The 27,870-nt window shown below is 33.4% G+C and overlaps 1 protein-coding gene across 2 annotated transcripts in view; it reads left to right on the top strand.

Moving 5' to 3' along the window:
• LOC122718901 overlaps nucleotides 1-27,870 on the top strand; it is a 362,222-nt gene that overhangs the window by 107,678 nt on the left and 226,674 nt on the right. For both annotated transcript variants that reach the window (XM_043944300.1, XM_043944302.1), the window contains exon 3: nucleotides 6,598-6,700. In XM_043944300.1, the coding sequence (XP_043800235.1) occupies nucleotides 6,598-6,700 (103 nt within the window). The remainder of the gene's footprint in view (nucleotides 1-6,597; nucleotides 6,701-27,870) is intronic.

Here is a 27,870-nt window from a genome sequence, read left to right as displayed (position 1 = left end):
AGGGGGAAGAGAGTGAGGGGGAGGGGGATGGTGGATCGGATCAGCGGAACGCACGATGCCGAGCTTAAATCCTCCAACTCATTAACGGGGGTGGGGGAGGGGAGGGGAGGGGAGGGGGTTGCATCGTCGACGCCCTCGCCAAGCTTTATACTTGAGGTTTAATTCGCGCTCTGGTCAAATTAATTTGCAAACGATGAACGAGTCGGTTGGCGGCCGCCTCCCGTTAACGTTGCAGCAGCGTTTTCGAGCGTTTCGGGAACGAGGGTGGAAGATTAGCCGCCGTTCATTAAACACGAACCTAGCGAACACATCCGGCCGAGAGATTTGGCCGCCGCGTTTTGCGAGCCGCGTCATCGTCCTCGAGCGCTTCGTCCTTTCATCCCTCTCCCTCCATCTCTGTTCTTTATATAATGTTCCATCTCTGTTCTTTATGTAATGTTCTTTTTATAATTATTTATTTATTTATATATTTATTTATTTAAATATATATTATATATTTATAAATATTTATAAAATTCCATAATTTAATATATATATAATGAATAAATTCAAGGATATAAAATTCATAATGTTAAAGATAAAAAAAATATTATTATTGGACTATAAATATATAAATTTGAATAATTAAAAAAAATATCATTCTTTAGAATAATAATTTTAAAGCATCACTAAAAGGTTGAAATAAACCCAAAAATAATATTTTATTTGGACCTTTTCGATCTTGAATATAACCTAAAATTTTCATCTTCTTCATCTTCCGTTCGGGAGATGAGATTTTTTTTTAAAAAGAAATACGAACGATTCCGATGTTTAAGATTTTTTAAAAATAAGAAACAAAGGGAAGAGTTAAATTTAGCTGCAATTGTTCGAACCTCGTTGGATAATACAAAATATAAATTTACCGAGTATGTGTTATAGATATTATAGAGGTTGAATTTCCCCCCCCCCCCCCCCCCCCCCGTGAATGAGAAGAAATTTTTCTCCCCTTTAACTTGTCGTTCGCTTTTGAAATTATTGGATGACGTCTTTTCTTTCTCTCTTCCCGATGAAAAATTTATCGAAAAATTTGCACGCAACGGAATGTTGAAAAAAAAAAAAGAAAAGAAAAAAGAAAATCGTTCGAATCAATCGAATTGCTTCGAATTTACTTCGAAGAGGACGAGTTTACGTTTACCTGATGAAGATAAAGTCGAAGGTGGAAGATAAACTCCGTGTCCAGGGGTAGGTAGGGAGGGAGGGGAGGAGGAGGGGGGTGGGAATCGAGCTCCTATCGACGAGTGGCCATCGAGTCGATTTCGAGTTAGCTGGCCGCGGTGAGTGTTTGCCGCCCCGTTTCGAGTGTGAAACGCCGATAGTAGCTCTTTTTAACCGGCAACCCTTTGAGATGGAACACCCTCGAACCCAGCCTGAAAATTGCCTTCCCATTCTATGCACACTGCTCTAAAGATGGAATTTTATTATGCGTCTTTAGTTTCGTCCGGAACACTCTCTCGATCTCGAAGTTTCTTGGATTTAAATTTAAATAGATTTCGTTTCAAATAGAGAGTGAAAATTATTCCATATGATACGATTATTAAAAAAAAAAAATAATAAGATCGAAATATTTGCACGGATGTAAATGAATTTTTTTTCTCTCTCTATCGCAAAGAAGACAAATCGCATTAAAGTTTCTTGGATTTAAATTTAGACTCCGTTTCAAATAGAGAGTGAAAATTATTCCATATAACGCAATTATTAAAAAAAAAAAAATAATAAAATCGAAACATTTGCAGATATAAACGAATTCTTTTTTATTTCTATCTCTCTCTATCGCAAAGAAGACAAATCGCATTCATTAAAGTTTCTTGGATTTAAATTTAGACTCGGTTTCAAATAGAGAGTGAAAATTATTCCATATAACGCGATTATTAAAAAAAAAAAATAATAAAATCGAAACATTTGCAGATATAAACGAATTTTTTATTTCTATCTCTCTCTATCGCAAAGAAATCGCATTCGTTAAAGTTTCTTGGATTTAAGACTCGGTTTCAAATAGAGAGTGAAAACGCGATTATTAAAAAAAGTAATAATAAGATCGAAACAATTCTTTCTCTCCGTCGCAAAGAAGACAAACACACTGCAACATTCGCGAACGTGACACAAAAGTCCAGTATCCGATTCGTAATTCCAGTATCCGCTCGTTAACGAATTCCTCGAAACACGGTATCCCTTCCCGTGGCGTTGATTATATTTAACAATGCGCCAGCCTCATTGCGCTCTGCAACGCAGAGGCGCTCTGCGTTTTCGCGATTATAATGATAATCATCGACGCCGCCATCTATCGATCGGGAAATATACGTTCCCGATAATTCGCGTAATCCATATCCGCGCAATTAATTATCGTCCGTTGATACGTTGTAACAAGCCATCGTTGCTTGTTCCTCGCTTGGATTACAATTCTGCCCGCGTGTTCGATCCCGTTGCAGAGAGGGAGAGGGAGAGGATTGGAACGCTTCGGGGGTCGCGTGTCCCGAAATCGTTTTTATTATCTCGCAATGACGAGAGATCGATCGTTTCGATGTAAATTTTCTGTCAGTTTTTCTTTCTTTCTTTTTTTTTTTTTGAGTAGTAATTTCAGTACGATTGATCGAACGAAGAGGGTTTGGATAATTATTTCGATTGGAATAATAAAGCTTTTTAAAGGGATGCGATTCTCGAGGTATCTACAAGATGATATTAATTAAAAAAAAAAAAATGATAGCTAAGAAATTCTTCTTACGATCTGAAGGGGTTGCAAAATTTTCCTTTTAAGAATTGACAATATGATAATACGTTCTCATAGATAAAAGAATCTTTCTTTTTTTAAGGGCAGAGAAATATTTTCATAAAATCGCTTTTGTCGTTTTTCCATTGTGAACGAAAGTGAATAATAAATTTCGAAAATCCTTTGATTAAAATTTTAACAAGACAAAAATTCTTTGTAGGGACATCAGTTTTCGATCTCCGCATCCTTTTCTGCATATCGTCAGCGAGCAAAATCTTTTTCCGCTATCGTCGCGTAAGGAAGGCAATAACGTTTTTACGAGCCGCCAAACATTTATTGCCAGCTCTCTCTCCCTCTCTCTCTCTCCGTTCCCGGTTTATCATCTCGTTCCTTCGTTTAATACTCCCCGTTTAAGGAACAGCTTCTGTATATATTTTTCGCGGCTGTATATCTTTCGATTAGACGTGTAACGATGCTGCCAGCCAACCGACGAGTTCATCAATTTATCTTTTTTTTCTTTTCAAAAACGAGGCTGATTCGCCTGATTAATTGGTTGAATCACCGGCTAATGGAAAAAGGATAACTTTTCCTATAATTCTTTCACAAATCGTTTAATAGATTGAAATATCTACGAATTTTGTTTCTCGTCGAAATTGCCATTTTCCTTTTCTTTTTTTCTAGCTACGTTATATACTTATTTGATATTAATCTCGTCTCTTGTAACAACGTATTATTAATTTTGATGATTATTTTGACGATTAGAAAGATCGATTAATTCGCATTTCTCCTTTCGAAACAATATTCAATCCGAATCCTCTCCCAAGATAATAAATTAAATCTTCCAAAGACGCCAAATTTCCTAACCTCGCTCCCCCCAATCCTCCGTAATACATAACAACCGCATAACGCAAACAAAACTTACGCGTTCACGTCCCCCACGTTGCCACGTTTCGATCGTATATACCGAACCGAGTTAAATTAACTCGTGAAAAAGCTAATTCCAACGCGTCTCATATATATATATATATATATATATATATTTAAAAAAAGGAGAAAAAAGAGCGACTCGCAGGGACTTTGTTTCACCTCCATTACCCCTCCCTCTCCCCCCCTCCCCTCTCTCCATCTCCCTTGGCACGAGCGACCGCTAATATCGCCGTATAATCTTGTCGCTCCGCTCCGAATAAATAACCCGCGGCGAGCCTAATAAAATTTTAGCCGGCGGTTAAATTTTCGTCGGCCAATCTATCCTACAATTTGCCCGTTCCACGGCGACAGAACATTTTCCGCGAACAACGCCGCGCCGCGGGGACGGATGTGGCTGGTATAAAGACACATGGCCGAAGATGGTGGCGCGCTCGTCGCTTCATTTGTCTTTATATTAGCGGCACACGCCGGCGTAACGTCATAACGCTAATATATACATACATACATACATACACGACGTGTTTTCCCTTTCCGTTCGTCCTCCACGGAGAAACGAGCCGTGTGGTTATAGGTAAATGGGACCCCCCTCTCCTTCCTCTTCCTTCTCTGTTTCTTTGTTGGAGAAAGATGGTCGTAAAACCCATTAAATTGGGCAACGACGGTGAGATTATTACGGTGGAATATTTTCTTTTTTTTTTTTTTTTAAGTTTGGTATTGGCGTTTTTTACGTATCGAGTAGTTTGAGATTTTTTGATAAATTCATGTGCTCACAATTAACATTGTCTCGCCATAAAATTTCGCGTAATATCAATGTGAGATCTACTAATGTTGGATTATACGTGGTTCGAAAAATTTTAAAATAGAGAATATTATATTATAGTATCGCGTTGCGTAGTGTAAAAATATTAATTTTAATCGTTTAATTAAATACGTTCTTGGAAAAGTTATGAGTATATTGTTATGAATAAAAAGCGTTTCTTGGGACGAAAGACTTAGCTCTAAACGCTTTGAAGACCGCAGACAGTGGTTCGAATAATTTATTAAATGGACAAAATATTCATTTTCAAATATGTAAGAAATAATAGTTTCAATGTAACGTGTACTTTTGTTCTCATTTTTTTTTCCTATTTCATTTCAAGTTATATCGTATTTATTTTCCTATACATTTTTTATTAATTGAATGTTAATTTTTTTATATTATAATAAAAAGCAATATTATTTTCTAAAAATCTCCATACAAACCTCAAAATCGACGAAAAAATAATTTCGTCCAGTTAAACCTTATCGAACCACTGTGCGTAGCGAAAGAATTAATAATAATATTTTGAACTGAATTTTTGATGTAACGTTTCAATCAACACTCGTACATAAAACGTATATGAATACAAAGAACATGTTCTACCATCTTTCTCAAGAAACACATTTTATCCAAGATCCGTTGTTCAAGAAACGTGAAACGGCGTCCATTTAACACGTTGACTCCTCCATATTCGAGAGTTATAGCTCTCATTGGGCCACGTCACTCATATTCGACTACTTACAGAAATGTTATAAAAGTGTAACCGTTATAAAAATATAATACAAAAATAGTTTATCAAAAGAATTATTTATAATTATTTATATATAATTATTTATATTATAAAGAATTATTTATAAAGGTTAGTCAAGAGAATTTGGACAAAAAGTTGTTATATGATTAACTCTAACATAACTCTTCCATTTTTCTTTCCGACATTGGAACGAATCGGTATATTAAGAATTTTTAACAGAAGTTACACCACTTACACTCGGCAAACATTCGAACTGTGTTCATGTAGAGGCGCTTCAGCAATGTAACAGGATGGAAACAAATGATTATTCTTGGCTTATTATACCAGCATAGCCCGAAGGAGATTTCGTTGGAAACAGTGAACGTGTTAATAAACTCGACCTTACGTCTCCTTTCCCATGCAAACTTTTCTAACGCGTGAAACATAGAATCAGAGGAATCGCAGCACTCCCCTCCCCATTCTTCGACTGCATAGATGGCTGCAAAGGCATGAGGCAAAGTAAGTAAGGAAAAAATAAAAAAAATAAACTTGTCCGCCGCGTAGAAGCTCCCTGTTCCAGAGCTTCGTTTCAGGAAGAGAAAGGAGGGGGGGAGGGGATTGGACGGTGGCTCCCAAGGGGTTAATTTCGTGCCGAAGGGCGGAAAATATTCACGGTTCCTTAAAATCCGGCCAAGTCCACCCCTTCTTACGGCTCTTCCCCCTTCCGGGGTTACGCCAAACGGTCACTCGAAATACCACACCCCCTCCCCTCTCCTTTTTCTTCCTACCCGCCCGTGGCAACGATCCTTTAATCCAAACTGTACATATATATTTTCCCTTCGGCTGAAAAGTCGTATAAAAATTCCGCCTCGAACCGTATCTCGCGCACCCCCTTCGAAAGAGACGTCCCCTCTCCCCTTTATAGTACACCTACCTCGCGTAACGAACGATCAGAGCAGTTTCAGCTTTGGTACTTTGGTTCGATTTAGTTTAGGCGTGAAATAGGAGGGTTGGAAATTTTCAAGGCAAAGATTACGATACTGAGAGGTGATTTAAATCGTCCAATCGATGCATTTTGTTATAATCAACTTAATTCGTGGAAACTCTTTATGAGAATACAATTTATAAAAATTGTAAAAGAAAAAGGATGATGGTTAAAATGTTCAAAAAAAAAAAAAAAAAATAGAAGAAAAATGATTGAAAGTGAGTAACAAGTATATATACGAATGTATTCCTTCCTTTCTTTCTTTCGTAATTGAAATGTTATATATTTTACCGTTGTGTAATTATAAGTGTAAGAAAGTAATATTTCGTCGATCGTAACGATGAATGAACAATATGAAACGAAACGTTTAAGCCTGGCCCCTGGTAATTATTGTTTCTTGTGCTCGGTTTCAGTCTATCAAGTGCACGGTGAATGGATGCTCGTGCGACTCGTTCACGCCGGGGAAGAGGCACATCCGGTACTGCGACAGGTGCCACCATGGATGGGTGCCACACGGTGAGTAACCGAAAATTTTTTTTCACCATTTGCTGGAAACAAAAGAAATTTGTTTGGTTTTTTTGCCCACTCGACTTGGCATGGTTATTCGCATGCAAATTAATATTCGCGTCGATATATTAACGTCAAGCGATTAAGATTACGCCCTTTTTTTTTTTCGGCGTAAAAATTTTAATAATGGTAAACGGAATATCGATTTTAATTTAAGACGCACGCTTATCTGTGTTGCATTGCAAATGAGCGAAGAATGGCGGGCATGCGCATGCGCATACCCGGCGTCATTAGTCAATACTTTTTTGCTAAAAATACGGGAAAAAGTTTTCTCCCTTATCTCTAAGCGACTGAAGATTAATTTTTTACTTCCCGTGTAACGGTACCTGTGTTTTAAAAATTGGGACGCAACGCGAGAGAAATGCGTATCAATTTTCTTATTACCCTGTTTTCTGAAACACCAAAGAAATCGAAAGATCCCTTCGATCGATAAATCGAAATATGAAAATTAAATAATACGAAATTAATTTTGCTGCCACGTGTCATATATATATATATATATTGCTTTTCAATTTTTCTCGTCTACGTATTATAGATTGCTATTATTGTTTTAAACTTATTGGAATTTTAAAATATAGCAAGCATCATGCAAATACGTATACATCCCTCTTTTATCCTTTTTCCCTTAAGAGATTTTCAATTACTGTTTTATCAGCCGAGAATTAAACAATGTTTACATCTCACTCTATTTATACAATCTTTTAACCATCGTGCCAAGGAACGCGTGTTCCAACAAGCGTATCGTGAAACAGATTTTAAATACGCTTAAATTCGCCCCTCTTACAATATATTTTCAAAATTTTCTCTCGAACGACTTACTTAAAATCGACCGAATGACCATCCCCTTGACTTAAACGCGTCTATCGTCTCCGAAAAACGAAAGAGAAATCCAGGATACGCCGTGGAGTCGGCAAGATTGCACCCGGTTAAACGCAAATTTTCCAACTGTCAGCATACCTCATCCAGGCCGGCCCTCAGGGACGAAATTCAATTTTCCGAGGATGACCAGCGGCGTCCCTTCGCGGCGTCCCCCACCAACCGTTCCGCCCTTCCTCCCGCGCGCGCGATCAGCCCGCGTACAAAGGGGAGGGGAGGGGGAACTTTACGTCCTCGTAAGTTTCGCAACTCGTGGAACGTTATGGGTTGTACGGGGTTGGAACGGCTTTCTCTTTCAACGTTTTAGGTGAGAGGTGATTAAAACTGGTATACAAAAGTCGAAATTATTGACTTGTGTTCTATCTTTTTGACAATTTATCGTGTCATACAGGCTATTTATAAATCGAAATTATTGATTTGTGAATAGTATTCTATCTTTTCATTAATTTATCGTGTGATACAGGGTATTTATAAATTGAAATTATTGATTTGTGAATAGCGTTCTATCTTTTTGGCAAGGAATTTATCGCGTCATATAGTCGAAATTATTGATTTGTGAATAGTATTCTATCTTTTCATTAATTTATCGTGTGATACAGGATATTTACAAATCGAAATTATTGATTTGTGAATAGCGTTCTATCGTTTTGGAAAGGAATTTATCGCGTCATACGATCGAAATTATTGATTTGTGAATGTTTATAAATTATGTTTATGAAAATGTTTTTGAATTATTGATTGTGAGTGTTCTATCTTTTCGTCAATTTATCGTGTGATACAGGATATTTACAAATCGAAATTATTGATTTGTGAATGTTTATGAATTATGTTTATGAAAATGTTTTTGAATTATTGATTGTGAGTGTTCTATCTTTTCGTCAATTTATCGTGTGATATTTACAAATCGAAATTATTGATTTGTGAATAGCGTTCTATCTTTTTGGAAAGGAATTTATCGTGTCATACAGTCGAAATTATTGATTTGTGAATTGTGTTTTATATTTTCGATTGGCTCGTCGAGCAGTTTTTGAGAAAGGGGTTTTCTGTGAATTCTTTGTATCGTGATACAGGTACTTAAAAGTTGATTTGTGAATAATTCTATCTTCGATTGAACTTCTCTCAAGGAATTTTTTTATTATATCGTGATATAAGTATTTGAAATTAATAAATATTCTTTGATCGATACATTAAGAGATTTTTGAGAAAAATATGTTTTTTTTGTGAATTTTTTGTATCTTTGATTTCTCATCAAGAAATTTTTGAGAAAGAGATTCTGTAAATTTTTTGTTGCATCGTGATACAGATATTTAAAATTATCAAGGAATTTTTGATCGATCTATTAAGAGATTTTTGAAATATATGCTTTTTCTGTGAATTTTTTGTATCTTTGATTTCTCATCAAGAAATTTTTGAGAAAGAGATTCTGTAAATTTTTTGTTGCCTCGTGATACAGATATTTAAAATTATCAAGGAATTTTTGATCGATTTATTAAGAGATTTTTGAGAAAGGAGTGCTCTTCCTTCGTTTTATATAGATTTTTGAAATTATCGACAGTCTTTGATCAGCTCATCGAACAGTTGTTTTTTTTTTGGGAATAAAATTCTCATTATAATGATACAGCTATTTGAAATTATTTTATAGAGAAAGGGGTGTTTTTAAATTCCATTTTTGAATTCTGTGCCCTCGATTAATTCTTAAATTAAGATCGATCACAGATCAGACGATAAGCATTGTACTCGTAATTTTCCAAGAAAACCAATTTTTCTAAAATATATTTTATACATTTAATATATTTTCCTATAAAAATCTTTCCTATACACATTGTTCGATTCGAGCCACCCCTTATATCAGACGTCCATATCGACGTCTGGAGGGGGAGAGGGGAGAATCTCGATATATAGAACGGCGTATATCGCGCTTAAAATTCCGACTGCTTGACCCGCGATAGATTGGGCTCGCCTTGCCGCGGAATACATATCAATTTCGGGCTTCGAACCACGTCCCACTGGGACCCGTGGTTGCATTTTCCTTTAGCTAGCCCCTTCTTCTTCCTCTTCTTCTTCCTCTTCCTCTTCCTCTTCTTCTTGCTTGGAACACGCGAGAGGAGAAGGGCACGTATGTCGCAAGAAAGTCGCCCTGCCGCCATTTCTTTTTCTTTTTTTTTTTTTTTTTTTTTTTGCGCGCGCGAGAAGAATGGAGAGTGGATCTTGAACGTGACGACTTGTTCCAGGAGATTTTTATTTTCTCCGTGGAAACATCATTGTTATTGGATCGTTCAATGAACTTCCTTCAAAGTCGTTCTTGTTGAATTTTCTTCTTCTCAATTACTGCGATGTATAATTTTTCGCAACGATAATTATACAATAAATTAAAAATTCGATAACTATAATATATTTATTCATATTTAAAGTTTGGAAATGTTCATCGCTCTTGTTGAACTTCTTCTCAATTAAATTCCTGCGATACAATTTTTCGCAATGATAATTATACAATAAATATATTTGTTCAAAGTGGAAATGTTCGTCGCTCTTGTTGAATTTCGTAACGATAATTATACAATAAATTAAAAATTCGATAACTATAATATATTTGTTCACGTTCAAAGTGAAAATATACGTCGCTTTTCGCAACGATAATTATACAATAAATTAAAAATTCGATAACTATTTGTTCGTAACCGATAATATATTTGTACAAAGTGGAAATGTTCATCGCTCTTGTTAGATTTCTTTCTTCTCAATTAAAAATTTTTACAATTTTTTGCAACGATAATTATACAATAAATATATTTGTTCACGTTCAAAGTGGATATATTCGCTACTTTTGTTAAACTTTCTTCTTCTCGATTATTTATTTATTTTTATTTATTTTTTATTTATTTATTATTTATTATTTATTTTTTTTCTTCTTCTCAATTAATTCTCAAATTCTTGCGATGTACAATTTTTCGCAATGATAATTATACAATAAATTAAAAATTCGATAACTATAATATATTTGTTCAAAATGGAAATATTTTTCTTCTCAATTACAAATCCCTACAATTTTTCGCAACGATAATTATACAATAAATTAAAAATTCAAACTATAATATATTTATTCATATTAAAAATAGAAATATTCGCTACTTTTGTTAAACTTTCTTCTTCTCAATTATTTTTATTTATTTTTTATTTATTTATTTTTTTTTCTTCTTCTCAATTAATTCTCAAATTCTTGTGATGTACAATTTTTCGCAATGATAATTATACAATAAATTAAAAATTCGATAACTATAATATATTTGTTCAAAGTGGAAATGTTCATCGCTCTTGTTGAGATTTCTTTCTTTTCAATTACAAATTCTTACAATTTTTCGCAACGATAATTATAATAATAATTAAAAATTATTAAAACAATAATACAATAAAGTAAAAATTCAAACTATAATATATTTGTTCATATCAAAGTGGAAATATTCGCTACTTTTGTTAAACTTTTTTCTTTTCAATTATTTATTTATTTTTATTTATTTTTTATTTATTTATTATTTATTTATTTATTTATTTTTCTTCTTCTCAATTAATTCTCAAATTCTTGCGATGTACAATTTTTCGCAATGATAATTATATAATAAATTAAAAATTCGATAACTATAATATATTTGTTCAAAATGGAAATATTTTTCTTCTCAATTACAAATCCCTACAATTTTTCGCAACGATAATTATACAATAAATTAAAAATTCAAACTATAATATATTTATTCATATTCAAAGTGGAAATATTCGCTACTTTTGTTAAACTTTCTTTTTCTCAATTATTTATTTATTTTTATTTATTTTTTATTTATTTATTATTTATTTATTTATTTTTTCTTCTTCTTCTCAATTAATTCTCAAATTCTTGTGATGTACAATTTTTATTTATTATACAATAAATTAAAAATTCTATAATTATAATTAAATTCCATAATAAAAATTATATAATTATACAATAAATTAAAAATTCGAACTATAATATATTTGTTCATATTCAAACTGGAAATATTCGCCACTTTTGTTAAGTTCCTTTTTATCAATTTTTCGCAACGATTATACAATTATACAATAATTAAAATTAAAAATTCGATAACTATAATATATTTGTTCAAAATGGAAATATTCTACTTCTCAATTACAAATCCCTACAATTTTTCGCAACGATAATTATACAAATAAATATATTTGTTCACGTTCAAAATAGAAATATACATCGCTCTTATCAATTACAAATTTCTCTACAATTTTAACTAAACTGGTATTCGAAGAATCCCGCCAAATTCGCGAGACAAACTTTCCGAATCCTCCCCAAACAGCATCCACTCCATCCTGACTCTTCATTTTCAGAATAAGATTTAACAGAAATTTTTCCATTTCCACAAAATTTCTTCCTCGTCGACACGAATCAACCATTCGTCGAAGATCGGCCTTCCACAAAAGAGGATCAATATCTCTCTCTCTCTCTCTCTCTCTCTCTCTCTCTCGATCATGGCGGCGAATTAGAAATCCAACACTCGCCCCATCCTTTTGTTCCTCTGGACCGGTTTCCTTTGGCCCGACAAAAAACGACTTGTCGTTGGAGGAACCAACCGCCTCGGAATTGCGGAATAAACCGTGACGGAAACCGTGATTCAGAGCGATCTTTTAACTCATCTTTTAAACTCGTCCTCCCTTGAATCGAACAATTGCCAATCTTCCCTCTCTCCTTTCCCCTCCACCCTCCTCTTGTTTCGAATCGAACCCTCTAATCTCACAATCTCCAAAATGTCTCCACCGATCTCTTTTCAATGAAGAATCCTTTCAAAGAGGACCTTTCCAAGGGAAATATAAATATAAATTACGATTAAAAAATATAAATTACATATATAATGAATACATATATAACGAAATATAAATTACATATTAGGCTTTCTCGCAATCTTGCAGATCAAAATATTATTAATCGAGCAAGCAACGACGAGATTTTAACCCCTCCCTCTCCACTCACGATTTCTCCAAAAATGTGCTCGAGAAAGATCGTGTTCACTGCAACCCTCGATGCTTATCGAAAAGGAAACTTTCCTCGAAACGGCGGGGTATTTATAACGTTTCAAATAACGTTTAATCACACAATTAAGGAAGCTCGAATAACGTTACATAAAATATAATAACATATAATCGCACGATAAGTAATAACTGTTAATAATCGCGTGTGAGAAACAAGCGATGAAAGGAAGTTACGTCGATGTACGACGTCTCCAATCTGTGTAATATTCCAATCTATGTAATACTTACATAGCAGACTATAGTCGGTCATAGTTATATCATTTTATGGGGAGCGAAGGGTTTAGTAGTGAAGGGTTAATAACGGGCTCGAGACATCTCGGGAGGAACGAGAGGAAGGGCTGGTTCCGCCAACTGTCCCATCCAAAAGGTGACAAGGCCCCTGACGCGAGAGCTCGTAAGGAATCACCGGTAACACTGACAAAAGCCTTTTTAAATTGTAATGAGCTGCCAAAGAGTGAATTATGCTCCTTTCGAGTGGCATCGAGTCGCCTCGACTCGAAGAAAGAAAGCCGTCCCCCTTCCCCCCTCTCCTCGTCCTATAAGGTCCACGCGAACACACGTATACATATATATATATATATATATATATATATATATGTACATGCACACATATAGACGTCGCTCATCCACCCCACGTCATGAATATATTTACATTGATCGCCGGCCTCGGCATTTTTCATTTGCCCCCGTGTCGGCCGATCCATCGGGAGAGGATGCTTTATTTATATCGACGGGACGTGTCGGGACTTGTCCCGAGTCCGCTCGATACACAGTTTTCGTCGAGAGGATGATCCGATCGAGGGGACGGGCTTAATCATCCCTCCAACTGGAACCGAAGGAAGAAATAGTTGCGGCGAGGTTTGCTATATTCTATGGCTTTGTATTTCGGGGGCGACGATATATTTCAGATGATATATTCCAGATATGATTTAGAAAACGTTCCACTGCTTGAAAAATCAATATTTCATCCGTCCTATTTCGGGGACGACGTTTCAGATATAATTTAGAAAACGTTAGGATCTATTACTATTGAAAAATTAATTTTTTAGTGATTTTTATAAGACGCTGTCATGTTACTAGAAATCGATCGAAGATCGTCAAACAATTCGATGATGCGAGTTGATCCCCCAATTTGTTCATTCTATTTCGAAGATGACGTTTCAGATATAATTTAGAAAATGTTAGAATCTACTTCTGTTGAATAATTAATTTTTTAGTGATTTTTATAAGACGCTGTCATGTTACTAGAAATCGATCGAAGATCGTCAAACAATTCGATGATGCGAGTTGATCCCCCAATTTGTTCATTCTATTTCTAAGACGATGTTCCAGATATAATTTAGAAAACGTTAGGATCTACTGATGTTGAAAAATCAATTTTTAGTGATTTTTATAGCACACTGTTAGAGATTCACGATCGATCGAAGATCGTTAAACAATTCGATGATGCGAGTTGATCCCAAATCCCAATTTGTTCATTCTATTTCTAAGACGATGTTTCAGATATAATTTAGAAAACGTTAGGATCTACTGTTGAAAAATTAATTTTTTAGTGATTTTTATAAGACGCTGTCATGTTACTAGAAATCGATCGAAGATCGTAAAACAATTCGATAATGCGAGTTGATCCCCCAATTTGTTCATTCTATTTCGAAGACGACGTTTCAGATGTAATTTAGAAAACATTAGGATCTATTGCTATTGAAAAATCAATTTTTTGGTGATTTTTACAGCATGCTGCTAGAGATTCACGATCGATCGAAGCCTCGTCAAACAATTCGAATGATGCGAGTTGATCCATAAATTCCATCCTATTTTGGGGACGATGTTTTAGATATAATTAGAAAGATTATAATCAGATATATTTAATAAATAGAAAACGTCTACTATTGTTAGAAAGTCAATTTTTTAATTATTTTTAGCACGCTGTTAGAGATCTATGATCGATCGAAGATCGTTAAACAATTCAATGATGCGATCCCCAAATTCGTCCTATCCTATTTCGAAAACGATGTTTCAGATATAATTTAGAAAACGTTAGGATCTATTACTATTGAAAAATTAATTTTTTAGTGATTTTTATAAGACGCTGTCATGTTACTAGAAATCGATCGAAGATCGTTAAACAATTCGATGATGCGAGTTGATCCCCCAATTCGTCCTATCCTATTTCGAAGACGACGTTTAAAATATAATTTAGAAAACGTTAGGATCTACTGTTGAAAAATCAATTTTTTAGTGATTTTTATAAGACTCTGTCATGTTACTAGAGATCGATCGAAGCCTGGTCAAACAATTCGATGATGTGAATTGATCCTAATTCGTCCATTCTATTTCGAGGACGATGTTTCAGATATAATTTAGAAAACGTTAGGATCTATTGCTATTGAAAAATCAATTTTTTAGTGATTTTTATAAGACGCTATCATGTTACTAGAGATCGATCGAAGATCGTCAAACAATTCGTCCATCCTTAACGATCGAAAAACTATCGATGGGATGGGATACGATTCTTAACGACGAATGGAGAACTTAATAATTTGATAATTTGTAATTCGTTGGAAATATTATTAGCATTCATTTGTACTCTTTTTACGAAAGAATTCGAATATTCGAATGTTAATTTTAAATTTTTCGATATGAAAATCAGGATGAAAATCGCTACACCATCCTGTATATATGAAAATTAACCTGTGGAGATTTCACGGCGCTGTAATGGAAAGAAAAAAAAAAAAAAAAAGAAAGATCCATGTAAGGACGTGGTACGAGGGACGGTGGTGATTACGATCGAAGGCGCAATTCACGATCATGGACCGCGATCGTGGACCGTGGATGCACACGCGATGCACGCGGGGTCGCGGTCGAGGCCCAACCTCGGGCGGACAAACCGGTGAAAAACCTTTAATCGTCGTCGATCGAGGACGAGTATGGATGGGTAGCTTGGCGGACGAGCCGAGCATCGAAGGTAAGGAGAATACGGAGAAATTTTCTTTCCCCCTCGTCGTCCCTTTCGCCTTCTTTTTCTCTTTTCGAAATACATGGATCTGGAGGAGGAATTTGAAATACGCGTATCCGGTATAGAATCCCCTATCCGGATTAATCGTTCGTATTCCTAACTATTTATTAGGTGCATGCTTGCATTCCTTTTCATCTTTGCTTGCTTTCGAATTTCCTTAGTTTTCTGCTCTCTTGCAGTGCTTTTTCTCAGATCAGGTTTATATTAAAAAAATAGCGAAAAAGAAAACTGTAATAAGTCAATTTCATATCATTATATCAAAAAGATTCTTAAAATTTCATATATTCTGAAATTATACATCTTGCTTTCCTTAGTTTTCTGCTCTCTTGCAGTGCTTTTTCTCAGGCACAGACTATATTAAAAAAAGAAAACTGTTATAATAAATAAATCTCATATTCTGAAATTATACATATATATATCTTGCTTTTCTTAGTTTTCTGCTCTCTTGCAGTGCTTTTTCTCAGACACACATTATATTAAAAAATTAGCAAAAAAGAAAACTGTCATAATAAGTCAATTTCATATCATATCAAAAAAATTCTTAAAATCTCATATTTTAAAATTATACTGCTTTCTGCTCTTTTGGAGTACTTTCTTTCAGACAGATTATAATAAAAAATTAGCAAAAAAGAAAACTGTCATAATAAATCAATTTCATATCATTATATGAAAAATATTCTTAAAATCTCATATTCTAAAATTATACATCTTATTTTCAAATTTCCTTAGTTTTTTTGGAGTACTTTCTTTACAAATATCTATGTTAAAAAAATAGTAAAAAAGAAAACTGTCATAATAAATCAATTTCATATCACTATATCAAGAAGATTCTTAAAATCTCATATTCTGAAATTGTACATCTTGCTTTCTGCTCTTTTGGAGTACTTTCTTTCAGACAAATGTCTATATTAAAAAAAATGGTAAAAAAGAAAACTAGGTAGGAATAAGTCAATTTCATATCATTATATCAAAAAGATTCTTAAAATCTCATATTCTAAAATTATCACATCTTATTTTCAAATTTCCTTAGTTTTCTGCTTTTTTGGAGTACTTTCTTTCAGACAAATGTCTATGTTAAAAAAATAGTAAAAAAGAAAACTGTCATAATAAATCAATTTCATATCAAGAAGATTCTTAAAATCTCATATTCTGAAATTGTACATCTTGCTTTCTGCTCTCTTGGAGTACTTTCTTTCAGACAAATGTCTATATTAAAAAAAATATTCTTAAAATCTCATATTCTAAAATTATCACATCTTATTTTCAAATTTCCTTAGTTTTCTGCTCTCTTGGAGTACTTTCCCTCAGACACCTATATTAAAAAAGAATAAGTCACAATTTCGTATCATCAATCTCAAGAAGATGTTTTAAAACCTCATATTCTAAAATTACTAATAATAAATCATCCACCCAATAGTTACAATCTAACCAACATTATCTAATCATCGTACTCTCCGCCTAAATTAAAGAAACAAACGTTCCAAAAAGACATTTTATTTCCACTTATTCGACCCAACATTATCGAATCACCCGCCTAACCCAACCTAACCCAACCTAATCCAACCTAACCACGGACTCCGTCTAAACAGTAGAAACAAATCTTCCCAAACGAAAAAGAAACGAGCCTAAATTATCCTACCATCAATTTTACCAAATCACCGCCAATCTCAGAGCAATTACAATCTCGACCTTCTCAAATTAAAGAAAAAAAAAAAAACAAATCTTCGAAAAACGCTTCTCTTCACTCCCCCACCCCAACCATCTAAACCGCTTTACCTTGTCAGCGAAGAAGAAGAAGAAGAAGAAGAAGAAGAAGAAGAAGCAGCAACAACAGCTCGTGCGAGGAGGCACCATCTGCGTCTCCATCTGCTTTGCCCTGCCAGATTCGGCAGCTGGAAGACGAAGGAAGGTCGGCCAACGCCTCGAACTCTTGCCCCCGAGGATGTCGAGGATCTACCACGCGTCTCGGCGCGTGCGCGATAAATCACCGCTTCGCCCCCTGACGCGTTAATAAATGCGCCGGATCGAGGGGGTTGCTCACCCCCTTTGGCAAGCAACTTTTCCATCGTTTACATTGCAATCGCAATCAGACGACGGGAATTAAATTTGTAATTCAGGCTAGGGATACGCGGAGAGGGGGAGAAGGGAAGAGATCATTCGGTTTCAGGCAAATGATCGTGGAAACAAGGATTAAAAGACTTCGAAGAAGAAAAAGAAGAAGAAAGAGACATCTGTACGAGTCGAGGTGATGAGAACATAGAAAAAGAATCGTTTCAATCGTACAAGATATATATTGAGATTTACTAAATCGTTTTTACTTACTTTTTTAAAAACAGATTGAATATATTTTTAGGCAGGCTAATAAGCGATGATTGATCGATCACGCTTTTCAACAGTTTAGAGAAAAAATTCTGTTTAAATTTGTTGAGAAGCATTTAAATTTCAAAGCATTTGCTTTAATTTAAATCGTTGATAAATTTTTGATAAGTTTTTTTTTTTTTTTTTTTTTGTAAATTAAACTTAAAATTGGGTAGCTATTTTATATTAAAAATTCATACGATGTAATGATTTTTTACATGTCCTACATCTATCTAGAAACTTTTTTTACTGCCATATTTGGAACTATGTTAAAACTGTATTAAAATTAATTTTAACATTTATGGCTATATATATATCCATGATATACAATCGAATGCTCGTCACTGATATTTATGGATTAATTTTAAGCTATCTTATATTATAATATATATATGCATTTCTATCATTCTTTTATTTATTATATTTCAGAGAAAACAAGCAGTAACAATATTCTTAACTTTGGCAATTTTTTTATTCCTTTTATTGTTTGAGACATGTCTTCTTTTTCTCATTTTATAATTTTCAGTTTTATTCAGTTTTTATTTCGTCAAATTATCACTGTTTAGATTCATCTCTGGCTCATATTTATCTGGGTAATTTATAGGATTTTTCTAAAACTACAACTTTTTTCTTTTACGATTCAAATCACAAATATTTATACATTTATATATTTTTTTTATATATCGATTATTATATATCTTCATTTTTACTCTATACTCATAATTGAATGCAATGTTAATTTTTCTATACTATGTATTCTATGTTAGATACATTTTTAACGAAATGATAAATTACGATAAAAAGCAATATTATTTTCTAATAATAAACTCATTCTTTCAAATGTGCATTGCTTGGAATACGTTCTCTGATATATACAGGGTGTCCTCGGATTAAACGATCAAGTATAAACACCAGTATATTTTTATCATACTTTCTTTTTACATAAACCATTTACTATTACGTTTATACAACACTCTTTTCACTCGTAGAATATACCAAAACAGTTTGATCGTAATTAATTATTAATAACATTATATTAATTTATTTAAACGTTCGTTACTTTTCTTACTCCAAACGTATGATCCAATCCAAATTGATTTACACAAATTGACTTACTCTTCTCCATCGCAAACTTTTTTATCCAAACCCCACTTAAAAAACTTAAAAACTTCATCCATCGTGTCTTCGTCTCGCTTAGTTCAGAGAAGACTCCCTCCCTCATTGTTTCCAAAGCGACGAAACAAAGGTTTCGAGATGGCAGATGGCCGAACAGAGAGAGAGAGAGAGAGAGAGAGAGAGGGAGGAGTGGAAAGCACGAGTCACCGCGACACTGGGTTTTCCTTTTTGAAAGGGTGGGGGGGGGGCGATGAGGGCGCATTACGGCCCATTAAGGGCCGTGACACGTCGCGCCTTTTAAGGGACGAAACGCGCGGCTATTTGTTCTAATACGAAACCGATGCCTAATGACGATATATCATATCCCACGGCCTCCAACCGTTGCTTTTCGAACCGTCACTATGAATCACGGCCGGCCAGAAGATGCTAATGCACCGATTCATCTTGCCTCTCCGCTTTATTAAGACTTAGTTTTCCTCCGCGAGAAGGGAGGGAGGGGGTTTCACCGGCTCCTCTCTCCAATTTTTTCCTCTCTCTCTCTCTCTCTCTCTCTTGTTTTCTTTCTTTGGGTTGGCCAGGTTTTCTCTCCACACCAGATGGACTTCGATTAGTAGATATAAGTGGAGAGATGGATAGATATAGATGGGGGGAAGGGGTCGATATCGAGAGGTCGGACAAATTCCAACGCGAGCGAAGCGCAAGCTCGTAAATCAATCAGATCCTTCGCTGGATCTGCTTGAAATTCTTTTCCTTTTCTCTCTTTCTCTCTTGTGACGGCGTCGAACGAGTCAAGTCGACTTACTATATTAAATATAACAACTGAAAATTAAATATAATGTAACAACTAAAAGTTAAATATAACAATATAATAACCAAAAAATTAATCAATAACTAAAAATTAAATATAATCTAACAATTAAAAATTAAATATAACAATATAATAAGCAAAAAATTAACCAACAACTAAAAATTAAATATAATATAACAACTAAAAATTAAATATAATATAACAACTAAAAATTAAATATAATCTAACAACTAAAAATTAGATATAATCTAACAACTAAAAATTAAATATAACAATATAATAACCAAAAAATTAACCAACGATTAAAAATTAAATATAATATAACAACTAAAAATTAAATATAATCTAACAACTAAAAATTAAATATAACAATATAATAACCAAAAAATTAACCAACAACTAAAAATTAAATATAATATAACAATTAAATAAAAATTAAATATAATCTAACAACTAAAAATTAAATATAACAGTATGATATAACCAAAAAATTAACCAACAACTAACAAAAATTAAAAATTACTTTCAATTAAAAATATTTATAAATCAAAAAAGAAATATAAATTTGATATTATTAATATAAATAAAATTATAATAATTAATAAATAAATTTTTTATTAAAAATAAAAATTAATTTAAATTAGATATATAATAATAAAATTAATATTAAGTTATAATAATAAATTTACTAAAATATTGAAAATATTTTTAAATTATGAATAACATTCTTAAATTAATAATTTTTTCTATAAAGAAATATATTAAATAATTTGTAACAAGATTTGTTTCGATGATGAAATATCGTTTTCATTCGTTCTTTTATTTTATTTTAACGATTTCTTCTCGTCGTTTTTTTGGAACGTTACGTTTGGTAATCTCACTGTTTTCGTTAACCTCGTGTTCAAAATGATTATTATAAATATTGCAATCACGCAGATAATTCGGTTGTGTTATAAATCGATATTTAACTTGTTGCATTTCCATTTTTAAACGTTTATCTTATCTGGTTTTAAATACGAAACAACGGTGATGTAATTGACTTGCAAATTGACTTGACTTGTACGACGAATAATTCACCTGGTCAGGTAATACAAAAGATTAGTTATAATACGTATAAATCGTATATCACGCTAAATGGAAGAGCTATATATAAGTTGAATCATTGAAATTATTTTCGAATTAGTTTATTCGAATTTACACGATTCCGTTTAACCGGAAAAATATTAAAATTATTAATAAAATAATATATAATATAACATTCCATAATTCTCCAATCTTCATCAATTGCTCAAAGATATATTCCCTTCCACGCCATTCGTTCAAAGATAGTACATCCTCTCTATCAATCAAATAATATCAAGAATTACAAGAAAGAGAAGGTTCGTTTCTTTTCTTTGGATTAGTGAAATTTAAAAATTGGAAAAGTATTTACATTGACACATTATAGTCAAAAATTACATTAAATCACAATATAACAGTGAAGATCTTCCTTTCAAATTTCACCAAGGAAAAAAAAAAACTCTCCCTTGTGATTTTTCCACATGGAATCCTTTCACAAGGTTACAATACATTCCACACCATTCATAATTCTTCAAATTCATCATCAATCGTTTAAAGTATATTTTCTGTATCAATCAAATAACATTAAAAATCACAAGGAAGAGAAGATTCTTTGGATTAGTGAAATTTAAAAATTGGCAAAGTATTTACATTGACACATTATAGTCAAAAATTACATTAAATCACAATATAACAGTCCTTCCTTCTTTGTGATATCTTCATATGGAACCCTTCCACAGTTATACATTACAGTACATTCCATACCATTCATAATTTTCCAAATTCATAATCAATTGCTCTAAGATCATATATCCTCTGTATCAAGTCAAATAACAATCAAAAATCACAAGGAAGAAAAGATTCGTTTTTCTTCTTTGGATTATTAATGGAATTTGGAAAGATATTAACACATATTGACACACCAAGATATTAAATCACAATCCAAAAGAGATTTCTCATAGAACCCTTTTATATATAATACATTTCACGCCATTTGTAATTCTCCAAATTTATCATCAAAGAAAATATATTGTCTCTATCAGTTAAATAACATCAAAAATTACATTAAATTACAATATAATATTGAAAATCGTCCTTCCAATTTTCACCAATCCAAAGAAAAAACAAAGTTTCTCTTCCTTGTGATTTTTCCACATGGAATCTTTTCACGATTATAATACATTCCATGCCATTCATAGTTGTCTAAATTCATCATCAATCAATCATAATCAATCGTTCAAAGATAGTATATTTCCTCTATCAATCAAATAACATCAAAAATTACACTGAAAATCGTCCTCCACTTCAGCTTTTCCTTGTGATTTAACGTAATCTCTCCATATGGAACCCTTTCATTCATAATTCTCCAAATTCATCATCAATCGCTCAAAGTATATTTTCTGTATCAATCAAATAACATCAAAAATCACAAGGAAGAAAAGATTCGTTTTTCTTCTTTGGATTAATAGAATTTGGAAAGATAACATTAACATATTGACACACCAAGATATTAAATCACAATCCAAAAGAGATTTCTCCACATAGAATCCTTCTATATAAAATACATTTCACACCATTCATAATTCTCCAAATTTATCATCAAAGATAATAAAAAAATTCTGTCTATCAGTCAAATAACATCAAAAATTACATTAAATCACAACATAACATTAAAAATCATTCAAATTTTCAAATTCCACTAATTCAAAGAAAAAAAAAACAAACTCTCTCTTCCTTGTGATTTCTCCATTACAATATATTCCATGCCATTCATAATTCTCCAAATTTATCATGAAAAATAGTATATTCTTTCTATCAGTCAAATAATATCAAAAATTACATTAAATCACAATATAATCACAATATAACATTAAAAATCATCCTTCCAAATTCCACCATTTCAAAGAAAAAAAGAACAAACTCTCTCTTCCTTGTGATTTCTCCATTACAATACATTCCATGCCATTCATAATTCTGCAAATTTATCATCAAAGAAAATATATCCTCTCTATTAGTAAAATAATTTAAAAAATTACATTGATACATTATATCACAATATAACACTGAAAATCATCCTTTCAATTTCCACCAATCCAAAGAAAAAAGAAAACTCTTCCTTGTGATTTCTCCACGATTACAATATATTCCATATCATTCATAATTGTCTAAATTCATCATCAATCGTTCAATATATATCCTCTCTATCAGTCAAATAACATCAAAAATTACATTAACACATTAAATCACAATATAACACTGAAAATCATCCTTCCAAATTCCACCAATCCAAAGAAAAAAAAAAACAAACTCTCTGTTCCTTGTAACTTCTCCATATGGAACCCATCCACGATTACAATAAATTCCACGCCATTCATAATTCTCCAAATGCATCATCAATCGCTCTAAGCTCGTATATCCTCACCATCAAGTCAAACAACAAGCAAAAATCACAAGGAAGAAAATACTACGTTTCTTTTTTCTTTTTAATTAATAAAATTCAAAAAAGGACATTAACATTAGACACGTTAAATCACAATCCAAAAAAAAAAAAAAAAAAAAAAAAAANAAAAAAAAAAAAAAAAAAAAAAAAAAAAAACCTTTCCTCGATATATCCTCTCTCTATACATTCTATATTCATTCAAAATCGTAATCTTCCAAATTCCACCGTTCCAAAGAGAAGAAAAGAAAAGGAACGTTCGTTCCTCGTCGTGATCTCTCTCCACATGGAACGCTTCCACGCGTTCGGTCGCTGACAGTTTACGGAAGGCGTCGCGGCGCGTGCAACGCTGTTGGGAGCCGTGCAGAGAGAGAGAGAGAGAGAGAGAGGGAGAGAGGGAGGGGACGAGAGCAAGAAGAAGAGGAAGAAAGAGTTGGACGAGTTGGAGCGCGTGTCGTCGCTCGAAAGCCGGGGCAGCGAAAATGGTTTTGTGCCAGAAAGTCTCGGATAAGTTAAACACGGGCCGTGGTCCGGAGGCGTCGTAAAGCGCCGCGGCGCCTTCGTGTTTACAAGGAGACGTCGAGGCCCACCAACCGCGTCATCCCTTTCCATCGACGCCTCTGTCGCCCTCCTTGTCTCGCTCCCACGGGGAGCGCGCGTTCGACTCTACTTATTCCTCGCCTATTTCCGTCCGCGTGACAAATCTCTCTATGCCGGGCCGGATTTATCGAGCGACATTCTGCCCCGTGCCGTGCCCATATGGTAGCCACGCGGGCTATTTTCGTGAACGAGGTGCGGAATCACCGCGGATCCCTCCCTCTCTTTCTCTCTTTCTCTCTCTCTCTCTCTCTCTCTCTCTCTCTCTCTCTCTCTCTCTCTCTCTCTCTCTCTCTCTCTCTCTCTCCCCCTTCGCGGAACGAACTTCTCGACGAGGGATCAGGTGGAATCGCAACGAAAGGTGAAAATGGAGTGGGGGTGCTTTTTTCGTTTTCGTTTGGATGAAGATGAATTGAACGAATGGATGAAATTGTGGAATTGAATGAAAAGGAATTGTTGAATTCGTTTGTTATACAGATTTATTTCGAAGTATTTCTATTTTATGTTCAATGGAAATGTCTGATGAATTTTCTATAAAATTATCGATCGAAGAATCGATCGTTAATTGTTTTTTAAATCTATTCTTTGAAAAAATGTGTCTCGCTTTAATTTAAAACTGATTCGACAAGCGTGTCAATGTTTAATAATGCAGATGTACAAATTAATAAATAGTTAAGGAAGAAATATATTTGTTTATAATAACATGGAAATTACATCCAACAATTATTATCCAACAATTATCTAACAATGAGACTGATTTTAGGCATAAAGGGGAAGGAGGAAGAAAAGAAAAAGAAAAACAAAAGAAAAGAAGTTCATGGAAATTACATAAATTACACAACACCTCCATAATTAAAATGAAACGAGACACAATCCAACAATTATTATCCAACATTGAAACTGATTTCAGGCATAAAGGGGAAAAAGAAGGAAAAGAAAAACAAAAGAAAAGAAGCTCATTGAAATTACATAAATTACACAACACCTCCATAATTAAAATGAAACGAGACACAATCCAACAAATATTATCCAACAATGAGACTGATTTCAGGCACAAAGAAAGAGGAGGAGAAAAAAAAAAGAAAAGAAGCTCATGAAAATTACATAAATTACACAACACCTCCATAATTAAAATGAAACGAGAAACAAGGCCTTGAAATTCTTCCATCAACCTTGTTGGATAATCTTTATCCAACAATTATTCAACAATGAGACTGATTTCAGACACAAAGGAGTGAAGGAGAAAAAAAAAAGAAAAGGCGATTCCAAGAAATTGCGAAAGCTCTCGGTCCATCTTCGAATCGGTTAGATCGGATAAAATTATTGCGAGCAAACGAATCTCGATAGGATTCGCCAGAGCGAAGATTTATCGCGGAGATATATAAGCCGGCCACGAGCTGTCAGACGTCGATCGATACTCGAGAATATCCACGATCGATTCGGCCACCAAAATCATTAGCCCGACGAATCCTCGAATCTTGCTCCTCCAATACTTCGATCTGTATCCCTTCGATGAATTGATATATATTTCGATTTTTCCCATCGATAGACGCGTCTCATTAGAGATGAGATTCTTCCAAGCAAAGGAAATTGGAGAGATCACACGAAAAAAACGAACACAGATGCGTGGAAACAAATATTCTTCTTCGCTTTCCCTTTTTCTTCGCAAATGTTGGAACGATCGAAACGAATTTTACGATCGAGACGAGGCTAATTTGGAAATTTTTATATCTTATCGTGAAAAAATATTTTAAAAAATATTATAAATAAATTTTATATTATATATATTATAAAAAAATATTATAAATAAATGAATAATTGAAAAGTTGCTGGAGCCAACTTAAGAGATCGAACGATCGAAACGAATTTTACGATCGAGACGAGGCTAATTTGGAAATTTTTAAATCTTATCGTGAAAAAATATTTTAAAAAATATTATATTATATATATTATAAAAAAATATTATAAATAAATGAATAATTGAACAATTGCTGGAGCCAACTTAAGAGATCGAACGATCGAAACGAATTTTACGAGACGAGGTTAATTTGAAAATTTTTAAATCTTATCGTGAAAAATAAATAAATGAATAATTGAAAAATTGCTGGAGCCAACTTAAGAGATCGAACGATCGAAACGAATTTTACGATCGAGACGAGGCTAATTTGGAAATTTTTAAATCTTATCGTGAAAAAATATTTTAAAAAATATTATAAATAAATATTATATTATATATATATATTATATATATAAAAAAATATTATAAATAAATGAATAATATTATGAATGAAAAATATTATAAATAATTGAAAAATTGCTGGAGCCAACTTAAGAGATCGAATGATCGAAACGAATTTTACGATCGAGACGAGGCTAATTTAGAAATTTTTAAATCTTATCGTGAAAAAATATTTTAAAAAATATTATAAATAAATTTTATATTATATATATTATAAAAAAATATTATAAATAAATGAATAATTGAAAAATTGCTGAAGCCAACTTATAAAATCGAACGATCCAAACGAATTTTACGAGACGAGGCTAATTTGGAAATTTTTAAATCTTATCGTGAAAAAATTTAAAAAAATATAAATAAATATTATATTATATATATTATAAAAAAATATTATAAATAAATGAATAATTGAAAAATTGTTGGAGCCAACTTAAGAGATCGAGCCTCTCAAGTATCGCCATTTTTCCGAGCGACAAAATTTTTCATTTACCCCTCGTCCCTCTTCCTTATCTCGCTGGTGAATAAGCCGGCTAATAGATTCCCCTAGGAGGGTGGTATATCTCGAGGAATAAAACGACACGGTTCATCATAACGCGTCGAAACGAAGGGGCGCAACGAAGAAGAAAAGAAGGGAGGGGGGGAGCAGAAATCTGGAGATAAAGAGAGAAACAAACAGCAACTCTCGGATAAGAGGAGTCGAAGGAGACGAAGGGGGGACTTGGAGTTGGACCTGTCCTCCTCGAGAGACGCGAGAGACAAATCGTTGGGGGGGGAGGGGGAGGGGGATTCGGCCGGCGATGGATGCGCATTAATCTGTATCAGACCGGCCATCAATATTTAATCCTAATCCGGAGAATTGCCCCCCCCCCCTCTCCCTCGACCGCGTCCTCTTGGAGGAATGCCAATTTTCGACAGTGACCCCGAGAGTTTCGACATTCGAATTTAAGAAGAAGTTGAGCGATGATAATTTTTTCGATCATTCGATTTCGTTTTATCGAAGAGAAGAATTTTTTTTTTGTAAATTTCCAGAAGAGGAGAAGAGAGAAGAAGAATTCGTTTATTCGACGATCATGTTTTTTTTTTTTCTTTTTTTAAATTTTCTCAAAATTAACGAAATGGACGAAGAGTCATTTAAAATATAGAATAGAAGTGAAATTTATGTTTAATCGTGGTATATTTTTAGATTATTCGCAAATGACTTTTAATTCGGTCCTTACTACTACTTTTAAGCAATTTATAAAGAATATTTCCATCTTGATCGAATCACGATCCTTATATCCACGATCCTAGTTAATTCCTAACTCGAAATAAGCTTGATTAATAATAAATTCAGATCCCATAGAATCTTCTGCTTTTTGCACCTCTCATCGCATTATTAGAAATGCCTTAAAGAAGACATCGACGAATTAATTAATAAAGAACGCTCCTCTTCAACTATCCCATCGAATGAGGAAACCAGAATAAACCGATTCATTTGAATCAAAACAAAATCTCCAGATGATCTCCCCCAAAAAAAGGGGACGAAAAACTCGAGAGAGACGCATTT

Source organism: Apis laboriosa, unplaced genomic scaffold (genome assembly GCF_014066325.1).
Source record: "Apis laboriosa isolate Shangri-la unplaced genomic scaffold, ASM1406632v1 scaffold68_cov148, whole genome shotgun sequence".
In the NCBI taxonomy this organism is placed as follows: Eukaryota; Metazoa; Arthropoda; class Insecta; order Hymenoptera; family Apidae; genus Apis; species Apis laboriosa.
The sequence above is the reverse complement of the archived record's forward strand: the minus strand, read 5'-3'. Positions and strand labels throughout refer to the sequence as shown.